Consider the following 12,290-nt stretch of genomic DNA (forward strand, 5'->3'; position numbering starts at 1 on the left):
ACTCTAAACCTGCATAGGCTAGAGGCCCTTGAGTATGGTGCTTCTGACAGGCTGCTTATTCTGTAGCCTGGTTTGGCCCAGATTTCCATTAATATAGCCATGGGCAAAAAAAGCCCTTTATGGAACAAGTACATTGAGTTTGAGTTTATGAAAACCTGTTTTTTGCTGCTCCAGATTGCCTACCGAGACCATATTTAACTAAATGGCTCAGGAGAGAGCAGACTTCTGAGGGCAGTTTTACACAAAACAGTTTCTCTTAAGCTTCATTTCTCCTCTACAGTTACCAGTTTGGATGATAACGGACTTTGCGGTATAAACGAGAACTCTAAATGTTTCCCAATGAGAATGTAGTAACCTTGTTTCAAAACTCATTCTATAAATGAGATACGGTAATTGTAAAATCGCTGCTCTGGCCTAAGCTGATCTACAACTACACTTTGATTCTGACATTTGAGGAACTGATCAAAACGTACTTTTTATTTTAATATCTCATCGGGGGATAAAGTGACCTTTGTCATTTTCCTCTTAATAATCTCCTTACTCCACATGAGCCTGTGGACCTTCCATAAGTGACAATTCACCACCCTCCCAAACCATTGGTTCACATTACAGGTATTCAGTGCATGTCAGTGTAAGAAAGCTATTTGACTGTGAACACCTTCACATTCACATTCAGGGCTAATCCTTGACAGATATCTGCACAATGCATTTCCAACAAGGCTATCCTGCAAAAAGATTGAAGAATGGGCAATGGCCTCTTCCCTCTTTCCAGATCCAGTGAACTTCAATAATAAAGCAAAGAACTGCCATTGCTGGAGATCTGAAATTAAACCTTCTGTGGGAAGAGAACAGAATTAAACCTTTGAGTCCGGTAACTCTTCAACAAAACTGTTAACAGCCAGGAGAAAGTGTTATTTATGCTGAAGCCAAAATGGAGGAGGTGCGGGGAACAAAGCGCAAGAACAAAGAGCATTACAGTGCAGGGACAGGCCCTTCGGCCATCCAAGCCTGCACCGATCCATATCCTCTATCTAAGTCTGCCATCTAATTTCTAAGGATCTGTATCCCTTTGCTCCTTGCCCATTCATGTCTCTGTCTAGTTACATCTTAAATTAAACTGTCATTCCTGCCTCTACGACCTCTGCTGGTAATGAATTTCAGGCACCCGCCACCCTCTCCCTAAACATTTTTCCCCTCTCACTTTGAACTCGTGACACCTAGTAATTGAGTCCTCCACTCTGGGAAAATGTTTCTTGCTCTCCACCCTGTCCACACCTCTCATGATCTTGTAGGCCTCAATCAGGTCCCCCCTCAACCGCCTTCTTTCTAACAAAAATAATCCTAATCTACTCAACCTCTCCTCATAGCTAGCACCCTCATACCAAGCAACATCCTGGTGAATCTCCTCTGCACCCTCTCCAAATCATCCACATCCGATTGGTAATGTGATAACCAGAACTGTATGCAGTATTCCAAAAGTGGCCAAACCAAAGACTTATATAATTGTAACATGACCTGCCAACTCTTGTACTCAATACCCCGTCCAATGAAGGAAAGCATGCTGTATGCCTTCTTGACCACTCTACTGACATGCGTTGCCACCTTCAGGGAACAATGGACCTGAGCACCCAGATCCTTCTGTACATCAATTTTTCCCAGGACTTTTCCATTTACTGTATAGTTCCCTCTGAAATTGCATCTTCCAAAATGCATCACCTCACATTTGTCTGGATTGAATTCCATCTGCCATTTCTCTGCCCAACTCTCCAATCTGTCTATATTCTGCCCTATTCTCTGACAGTCCCCTTCACTATCTGTACTCCACCAATCTTAGTGTCATCTGCAAAGTTGCTAATGAGGCAACCTACACCTTCCTCCAAAAGGGGAAAAGAGAACAGATAGGTGGAGATGGAGTCCAAGAGAGAGACAGAGAGAGATGAAAAGAATAGGTAAGTAAGAAGATTATAGAGAAGAGGCCAGGACCAAGGTAAAGCTGAAAAAGAAATGATAAGAGGTAACGATGAGAAAATGGGTCAGCTGTGCTGAATGCAACCCATATAATATGATCATGGACCTCGGAGTACATGGGAATGGTTAACTGTGCTAAGCGCTACCAATATCATAACAGCACTGGGTGCAGGGTGTGGGAAGAAACATAGAAGGCCGAAACCATGCTCTAAAGTTATTGACACAAAAACAGAAATGACTGGGAAAGCTCAACAGATCTGGCAGCATCTGTGGAGAGAAATCAGAGTTAACATTTCGGGAGTTCCGAGGAAACTCTGCTTTCTCTCCACAGATGTGTCAGATCTGCTGAAATTTTGCAGCGATTTCTGTTTTTGTTTCTGATTTACGGCATCCGCAGTTCTTTTGGTTTCTAAAGCAATTGAACTACATGTCGAGCGCTCGAGGTCTTCTGGTCTGCTGACTATCATTAGTTGATTCAACGCCCACTGAGGAGCAGACTTGGGTTCTGGGTTCTTTGTAATGTTTTAAGTTAAGTTCATCAAGGGAGGAGAATATTATTGCAAAGGAATGGGACTCTTCTTGTTCAGCATCAAATGTCAAGAATCGAAGATTCCTGAGCAAGCTATCGAGAGGCAGAGTAAAGCTTCTTCTCTTCCACCCAAACAACAGCACTTCAGTCTCAGTGTGGGGACAGTAACCCTGCTGCATCAACAAGTAGAACTTTCATTTAGACAATGCCTTGAACATAGCTGAAACCACCCATGGTGCATTGAGGGATAGCTATTAAACAACATCAAACTTCCGGGATATTATTTTCCACTCCCGCAACAGACAACCTGTGATCTTTGTTTTTTTAAGTGACATTGCCAACTCATGTTTGAATGAAGGATTTTCCCAATAGTAGGCAAGCTGAGACTGTCAATGCCTCCAAGTGGTCTGCATGGGGTGGGAGAGGGCTGCAGGGAAATTAGCCATATCCAGAATTGTTAGCTTTCAAAGTTAAAGAATAAAGCACTGCTGCAGATTTGTTAAAGATAGACAAAGCCATGAATAGATTCAAAAACATTTTCAATGTCTTTTGATGTCAATTTGTTATCACTCAGGAAGTGAGTGAGAGCCTCAGTGATGGATGTGTGTGACATTTTATGTTTGAGAAGACATGGATCGTTCAAAGTACGGGAACAGTCTTTTTTTATTCATCCACAGGATGAGGGCATTGCTGACTAGGCCAGCATTTATTGCCCACCCCTAATTGTTGAGAGTCAACCACATTTCTGTGAGTCTGGGGTCACACGTAGACCAGACTAGGTAAGGATGACAGTTTCCTGAAGGACATTAGTAAACCAGATGGTTTTTTCCTGGCAACCAACAATGGATTCATGGTCATCATTAGGCTATTAATTCCAGATATTTGTTGAATTCAAATTCCACCATCTGCCATGGCAGAATTCGAACCCTGGCCAGAGATTTGTCTGCCACACTAATTATATAATAGTTCAATGCAAAATCATTAAGGGATTTTCATTCAGCTCTGAAATCTAACCATAACCTCCTGAAGAGTTTTGCGTAGATTAGAGATTCCGATTGTTATTTGATCTGTTGTATATATGTATCTGTTATATGCATTTTATTTTCAATGTTTTTGATTTGGCCTTAGATTTATTGTGATGCTAAGCAGTTGAGTTTTTCTTTGTTGTGCTGTAATAATGTGACTGAAGGAAGGTCCTGAGTTAAGGGTCGCTTGATACCACATTTTGACAGAAACAAGCCGGAGCCCGATTAAAGCATTACGTTCAGGCACAAAAAAAATCGCCTCATTCAAAGCCTTTCCAACCGTCATTATAACTCTTAAGTTAGCATCATTTTCTTGCCACTCGGCTTGAAGAAAAATAGGAACTCAAGAAGAAATGTCCAAACGAATGCAGTAATTTTATAATCCTTTCCAAATCAGGAGCAATGTGTTACATTGAACAGACTACATTAAACTGTAATTCTAGATTGCGAAAAATTACACATTGTATTACAACACACCGCAACACACAGAAATGTAACAAATATTTTAATCTTTGAATTACTTTTCCTCCGTAACAACAGTCACTCACTTCAAAGTGTGTCTCTGTTGTCTAGCCCACAAACATGTCTCTGGGAGAACTGATAAACGGCATATAAACGCAAGAATGTATTTGCAATGAAATAGACTTTAGTATTGAAATGAAAGTGGACGTGGCTCTCTCAGGTTTATTGCCGCTTGGGCAGTTCGATGGGTAAATATTCGATTCACAGAACAACTGAGTTTAAATATTTGATTTGTACCAGATGTGGCGCGCGTGGGGTTTGGAAATATTGTATGAAGGAGAAATTTAAGATATGAAGATACACATTGGGCGGCGCAATGAGGTTATTGCCTCAGGCACACAGTGTGTTAAATATATGCTGCTTGATCTGATTTAGGGGCTGTATTCTGCGTGAGCTGTTTTATTAAGTAGCTTGTTACTTTGGACTTCAAAGTTACAAACAGGCCTTAGCTACCGCTACATATGAAATGACTCGAGTAAGGGAACATTCTCCTGTGCCACATGGTTACGTCAGAGTTTTCGACGCCTGCGTGAAATTAAGAAATCAATCAAACGAAATTCACTTTAAATGTCTGAATCCTGATATCCGTGCACACTTGATATGTAATTTAATCAACACTGACAAACTGAAAGTATCTCTAAACCGGCTGAAAGGTTTGTCTTTCCATGAAAGAGTCCTGCGTTTCCACTTTGGTTCATTGAGTTCTGACTCACCAAATGGCTAGCTAGAGGTGTTATTAAAAATTTAAAAACCTCAACAAAGGTGTGCTCAACTTCTCCTCTTACACAGTGTATTCTTACTCCAGCATACAAAAGGTACGACCTCTAGCTCATCAATAATGTGACATGTTATATGCATAATGCATTTTTAATAGGGCTCCAGTGACCACGTTAAGAAATATATTTATAATCTTCAAATTTCGCAAGATGATCAGCGTCGATAGCACCCCCTGTTAGTTGTAGAATGTTGGCTTGTTACCAGACAATTGAAAAGTTTAAAACGTGCATTGATGTGCCTCGTGAATTGATTGCAATGGGTCATTCATTCGATGCCCTTTTTGATTATAAAATAAAACCAAAAACAATTTACCAATAATTTCTCAACAATCCTAAATGTTTCCTATTAAAATCCACTTGGTTCTTGCATGGGAAAATTGAGTGTGTTTTGAAAGGCAACAGTTACAAATAGAAGACTACAAATTTTACCAAAATGTTTCGATTTATTTCATAGTTTGGTTTTGTGAATAAATAAATTCGAATAGATTATAATAGCACACTCTCATTGAAGTTTGCACAGGAAAATACAAACATTGAAATATAGTTTGAGCGTCCGACCATTTGGTACTCGCACTCAGAAAATAACCAGCTTCGCTCACGTTTTATTCTGTTCACTCATGGGGGGCGGGGAGGGGGAGCGGTTGAACAGGCATCAATCTGTGTCTAACCTGCATCCGATTGCTATCCGTAAACTTATAACACCGCCCAGGGTCTGGCCGCTACACCAACCCTGTCCCTCAGTACACTTTGTACAATTTAAGGATCTTCGCCTACAGAAAGACAATGAAGCGTCCTCTCGTTCTGTATTCATCGTTAAAACCTACGTTTCTGACACTATAACGGACGGGCCCAATTTTAAGAGGTAAAAACAATGACTGCAGATGCTGGACATCAGATTCTGGATTAGTGATGATGGAAGCGCACAGCAGTTCAGGCAGCATCCGAGGAGCAGGGCCCAATTTTAACCTTGTGTCAACGCATGAATGTTGAATGAAATCTTGCCTTGTTACCACCTCCCCATTGGACCCCACCATTCGCTCACGAACAAGACACAAAAATACATTCTTAGGGAGCGGGAGAAAGGTTTATCCCAATAACTTGTTTCATTCCATGTCCCCTCTCGAACATCAATTGAGTTGAGCTCTGTCATTTTCATCTCCTGAGAAAGGACAACCATTGAGAGACAATAGTAACTGCGGTGTTGGATTTGATGAGGCTTTGTCTTTAGGTTGTAAGAGACCTGGTGGCTGGGGGGACGGGGTCCAGTTCTGATTTTATTGCCTCTGGCAGGGAGTCAAATTGTAAGAGTTTTGCTTTACAGGGTTGGGATTTTTACCATCAGCAAACAAGCGACTGAAACGCGCCCATTTGTATGGTCTATCAATAAACACACCATATCACCCAGGCATTAAGCCGAGTCAATTTTGTCATGAATTACAAATTGATTTATAAAATAACTTCTCTCGCTCCTTTTCTTCCATAAAGGAGATGACGGTTTGAACAATTAATTTCGTGAATTCACACATTTCAGCTTTTAACGTGTGTCGAACGGGATTTTTTTTGTTTAAGAACGTTAAATTGGGAACGGGACTATGTAAGATTTACCGAGGCGATGTAAGATTAGCCTTGAGCTGCCTGAAGTGTTTATAAAACAAGAGACAACGCCTCGAACACACGGAGAAGTCCATCTGGTCCTCAGTTTGCCCCTACTCCAATCTCCAGCCTGCACTGAGCACATGAACACGCTGTGGGTCATCTCGGCCGGGCTGAGGAGCTGCTACCTGCCTCACTACAACGATCCTTCCTCTCCACCGTTTACCCGCCGCCTATTTCAAATCGTGCTGGGTCTCCCGGTGCCTTCGGAGATCCACCTTCCTCTGGAACCCTTTGCCGCACAGGTCACAGCCGAAGGGCTTGAAGCCAGTGTGTTTGCGACTGTGTGTGATCAGGTTCGAGCTCTGACTGAAAGCTTTGCCACACACCTGGCATTTGTGTGGCTTCTCACCTGGGGAGGGGGGGAAACAGAAGAAATCCATTAGAATCACAGAATCCCTACAGGCCATTCAGCCCATCGAGTCCACATCGACCCTGCAAAGAGTATCCCATCTCGACCCAAACGCCCCCAGCCTACCCCTGTAACCCCGCATTCCCCATGGTCAACCCTACACATCCCTAGACATTGTGGGTGATTTAGCACGGCCAATCCAACTAATCTGCACATCTTTGCACTTCTGGTGCAACATTACTTCAGAATCGCAGGGCTTTCCCCAACATGCACGGATTAACGTTTCCCCTTATTTATAGAAATATATTTTTTAGATCAGTGATATGATTCATAGGGGGAAATCAGTCTTGAACATAGAGCCAGCCACATATATCTCAACCACTGAAAGTGCTGGAGAAACTCAACAGGTCTGGCAGCATCTTTGGAGAGACAGGAAGACTTTTCAGAACTATTCCTCCAGCATTCTCTGTGTTTATTTGAGTTCCAGCGTCCGTAGTATTTTGCCTTTAAGCGCGTTGATAGGTCTCCATACATTTAGATAATCGTTAGAAATCTAAGCACTTCTTTAAACGAAACAAACTCTTGCATAGCGAAATTAAAAGGCAGCTTAACACAATCTCGTTCCACGTTGTGCATTTGATGACCCTTTCCCCACACAACGCGGTCCACCTTGTTTGAATTTTATTGGCTATACAATAGAAACCCCGTTGAAGGTGGGTACAACATATCCAATGTACTGGATAGAAAGGTTGAATAATGCATGACCCAGTAAGAGGAAAGAGTGATCTGCCATTGAAATTACTTAAACGAAAAGAAAGGATGTGAAACGTTAATCTGAAACCCATTAAACACAGGATTATTTTTGGTTTTTTTTGTTTTCAGGTTTTTTCGATTTTTCGAGCAAGTTGCTGCAGAGTAAGTTTTCCTCGGTGTAAGTGAACCCCAGGTAACCATGGGCGAAAGTGAGGACTGCAGATGCTGGAGATCAGAGTCAAGATTAGAGTGGTGCTGTAAAAGCAGAGCAGGTCAGGCAGCATCTGAGGAGCAGGAGAGTCGACGTTTCGGGCAAAAGCCCTTCAATCAGGAATGAGTCCGGCCTTTGCCCGAAACGTCGATTTTCCTGCTCCTCGGATGCTGCCTGACCTGCTGTGCTTTTCCAGCACCACTCTAATCTAGACCCAGTGAGGGCTGGATTTCTTGTGTGAGACCAGCACCATCCTGCATGCTACAGTGAGGAAAATACGGTGCAAACTCACAAAAATAAAGATCAGTGTGGTCTGAAAGTGGTCTCGTTCTGGCTTAAATAGTGCAGAATTCGTGCAAAAATAGCGCAGGGAGTACGTGATCACCTTCCCCTCTGTAGTCTGGTCAGGACAGAACTTTAGCTAAATAGGACAACATTGACAGCGAGCTGCTCGAGCTTCGCCGCCTGACCTGAATGTTTACTTTGAGCGGACTGACCATAAAGATACAATACTGCAGATGCTAGAAATCTTAATAGATACTGGAGAAACTCAGCAGGTCTGGCAGCATCCGTGCGGAGAGAAATAGAGTTCACGTTCCCAGTCCAGAACTGAATAAGAGTCTTATTAGAACATAGAACATAGAACAATACAGCACAGAACAGGCCCTTCGGCCCACGATGTTGTGCCGAACATTTGTCCTAGCTTAAGCACCCATCCATGTACCTATCCAATTGTCCTTCGCCGTTCCAATGAGAAAAGGCCGAGCACTCTCAACCTATCCTCGTACGACCTATTCTCCCACAGAATCGAAACATTAACTGCTGAGACCTACTGCGTTTCACCAACATTCTCTATGTTTGTGAATTTTTTTAAAAAACCATGCGTTTATTCCGAAACAGACTAACTCGACCATTGCACGTTTTACATTGGCAACAAAACCATAAGTTGCTGGAAAAGCTCAGCAGGTCTGGCAGCATCTGTGGAGAGAAATCAGAGTTAACGTTTCGGGTCCATTCACCTTTCCACAGAACACATTAGCTATGACCTTCCCTATAAAGTTATTATATTTCTTGCTAAACAGTCCCCTCACTCCAACACTTAAAATCCTGTCACTACTGATCCCCATTCGTTGCCCTTTATCATTTGTTTAGATACAATATTGCAGATGCTAGAAATCTTAACAGATACTGGAGAAACTCAGCAGGTCTGGCAGCATCCGTGCGGAGAGAAACAGAGTGCACGTTCCCAGTTTTATTTTAGGAGGATATATCATTGAGTGAACTGTGAGAAATGACTGGCTGCAGGTTGTACCAACAGCCCACGCAAGCTCCTGACAGACATTTCCAACCGTGTTGTTTAATGGAAATCCAGCTCCTTTCCCTCGGTTGCCGTGTTTTATGTACAGCCTGCTGTTGTCGCCTCAACCCAGACATGGCAGGCGATTTGAGAAACTAGCTCAGCCCACCACGGTCAAAGTGTGATTCACCTGTCATTTTCGCTGGTGGTGAAATCAAGGCCAGGCTAATAATATCATGTATTCATCTTACAGCAGAGCCGCTCTGAACAAACAGCGGACGGATCATATTAAACTACACTGATTGGATTGCCACGATTAAATTATTAAACAGATGCCATTGATGAAATCATTGCCAAATGCCGTTTCTTTCATCAGGCATTGTTCACAAAAGAGATGCAATATTGCACTGGCATTGGGTTGCAGTGCAAACTAGGGAGAATGGATCGCACACAACAGCCAGACGGGAAATTGGACTTTAGTGAATGCTAGTTTCAAAATCAAACACTCGAAAGGCTTCTTCACGCAAAGCTTCTGTATGCAACGATGTAAATATTCAGCAAGCTAAGCAGCGTCTGTGAAGAGAGAAAGAGCGTGGGTTCACTCCTCAGGAAGGTGCTGGGTAGCAATGTCATCAGGCTCGCAATCTAGAGATCCAGACTAATATTCTGTATATGCGGGGGCGCGGGGAACACTGCTTATAATAAACATAAAGCTAATTATTAGTGTTGAACACTATGTAATCATACAAAGGTATAAGGTATGAGATGAGAAAAAGATTCTTCACCAAGAGGGCTTGTGGAATTCTCTGCCACAAAAAGCAGTTCAGGCCAAAACATTGAATCTTTATAAGAAGGAAGTGGACATAGTTCTTTGGGCTAAAGGGATCAAAAGGTATAGGGGAGCAAATGGGAACTGGGCACTGAGTTGGATGATCATCCTATTGAATGGTGGAGCAGGCCCAAAGGCTGAAAGGTCTACTTCTGTTCTTAATTTCTATTCAACAACAGTTGATTGTAATAAAAGCTCAGCTGTTTTACTAATACCCTCCAGAGAGGAACATCTGATGCCCTTAATTAGTTTGGTCTTTATGTGACCCATAGCAATGTGGTTAACTCTGAACAGCCCGATGAAATGGCCTGACTAGACACTCGATACAAAGATGGGCAACAAATGCAGCTCTTGCCAGCAATGCCTACATCCCATGAATGAGGTCAAGGAGTGTTCATCAGAACTGAAACCTTCTGTTTCTCTCTCCACTGATGCTGCCAGACCTGTATTTCCAATGGTACTTTACCTTGTACGCATGGAAGCATGGAGCTGTCTTTGTCTCAAAAAAGCAGCTAAGACCAGAGATGATTTGAAAATTTCAAATATCCATTTAATTATTTTTAGGCAAGGATAAGGAACCAATGTGGTGGGGGACAGGCGAACAATGGTCCAATTATATTGCAGAACAGGCTAGTATTGAATCACCTATTTCTGTCTCTATCTGAAAAGAGAGCATCAAGTCAGAACCATTCTGAAGAAGGTGAATGTGAATTGAATGTCCAGACTGATAAGAAAGTTACTAGTTTCCTTCATATTCACTGCATACACAGATTTTTGTATACTTCCACAGAGTTTTCAGCTCCTCCTCACCTGTGTGAATGAAGGTATGTTTTTTCATGTCTGACTTCTGGTGAAATCTCTTTCCACAGTACTGACAGGGGTAAGGTCTTGTGTCTGAGTGAATCAACAAGTGTGTGGACAATGTAGAAGACCTTTTAAAAGTTTTACCACAGATCTTGCAGTCAAAGCTCCTTTCCTAATGAAACAAATAAAAGTGCAATATGGAATTAAAAAAATAATGTTTCACTTTGTCACTCTGAAAAAGATATATATTGTACAATATATGTTTAAGTGATAGCTGATTAAGGGTACAGTTACAACTTTAATTTAGGAAGAAAATTTCTAAGTTCTAAACAGTTAGAATATAAGATATAAAGCAGGAGTTGGCCCATTCAATCAAATCACAGCTAAGTGTCTCCACCGGAGCGTTCCAAATGGAGGGGAGTGGAGATTTGGATCTCAAAATCTGAGGTTGTGACAATTGTGTTGGAACTGAGAAGGAATAGTAACAACAAATAAGTTCCTTTCAGTTCTCATTTTTCTTTCCATTGGAAGGTATGGAACAATGGAAGATCTTTGAGGCTCCATTGCTACTGCAATAAAACTAGCTCTCTCATCCGACTCCCTCCTGCAACAACCCTGCAATTCTCAGCAATTGAAGTTTCCCTCCCTTCTCTACTCTAGAGTCACATTAAAAGGAGCAACACCAGGAAAAAGGAAGCACTGCGCTAGTTTAGCTTAATTTTTGTGCCTTATCATGATAACCCTTTGTGTTTATCCATTTCAGGTTTAAATAAACACATGGATGGATCTGCCACAGTCTTAAAAATAGGAAATACCAGATTCACAAACCAATGAAAGAAGGAACCTCTCCTCATTTCAGTCCTAAGTGGTAGACAGCTTATTCTGAAACTATAACCCATCTGGAATTTTTCCAACCAAGAAAAAGAGTCTCAGCATCTACCCAATTAGACTCTCTAAGAATTATACGTTTCAATGCGATCACCTCTCATTCTTCTAATGTCTAGATATATGTGCCTGTTCTACTCAATCTCTCTTCATGGGACAAGCTTCTGGTTCCAGAAATCAGTCTTGTGAACTTTTAATGCCCCTACTTTAAGTCAATCCATCCCTCCTTAAGTAAGAAATCAAATGTGTACAGTACTCCAAGCACAATTTCAGCAAAGCTCTATAAACAACAGCAAGACTTTCTCCAATACCCTACTCTATAAGAAAGGTGGAATATTCTGAATTGCTTGCTGTGTTGACATGTTAACTTTCCCTCATTCATATATGATAAACCCAACTCCATTTGAATACCACATTTAAAAATCTCTTGCTTCAGTAAATGAATCTGCTTTTTCATTCTTCAGAATGAAGTGGATAATTTCATACTTTCCCACATTCCATTCTATCTGCTACCTTCTTATACACTGAGTTGATCAATCTATATCTATTTGCAATCTCTTCATACCTTACCCTCACGCTCAGCTTTGTATAATCAGAAAACTTGAAAAAAAATACATTTGGCCCTTCATCTAAGTTATTGATATTGATCGTAAATGGCTGAGCTGAAAATGTGTTGCTGGAAAAGC

General features: G+C 41.7%; 1 protein-coding gene across 2 annotated transcripts in view; it reads right to left on the minus strand.

Annotated features, from left to right (window-relative positions):
- Positions 1-5,243: 5,243 nt before the first annotated feature.
- gfi1aa (growth factor independent 1A transcription repressor a) overlaps positions 5,244-12,290 on the minus strand; it is a 19,824-nt gene continuing 12,777 nt past the window's right edge. For both annotated transcript variants that reach the window (XM_043698807.1, XM_043698808.1), the window contains exons 6-7: positions 10,726-10,891; positions 5,244-6,825 (exon numbers count right to left, since the gene is read on the minus strand). In XM_043698807.1, coding sequence (XP_043554742.1) covers positions 6,647-6,825; positions 10,726-10,891 — 345 coding nt within the window. In that variant the 3' untranslated portion in view covers positions 5,244-6,646. The remainder of the gene's footprint in view (positions 6,826-10,725; positions 10,892-12,290) is intronic.

Source organism: Chiloscyllium plagiosum, chromosome 11, assembly GCF_004010195.1.
Source record: "Chiloscyllium plagiosum isolate BGI_BamShark_2017 chromosome 11, ASM401019v2, whole genome shotgun sequence".
In the NCBI taxonomy this organism is placed as follows: Eukaryota; Metazoa; Chordata; class Chondrichthyes; order Orectolobiformes; family Hemiscylliidae; genus Chiloscyllium; species Chiloscyllium plagiosum.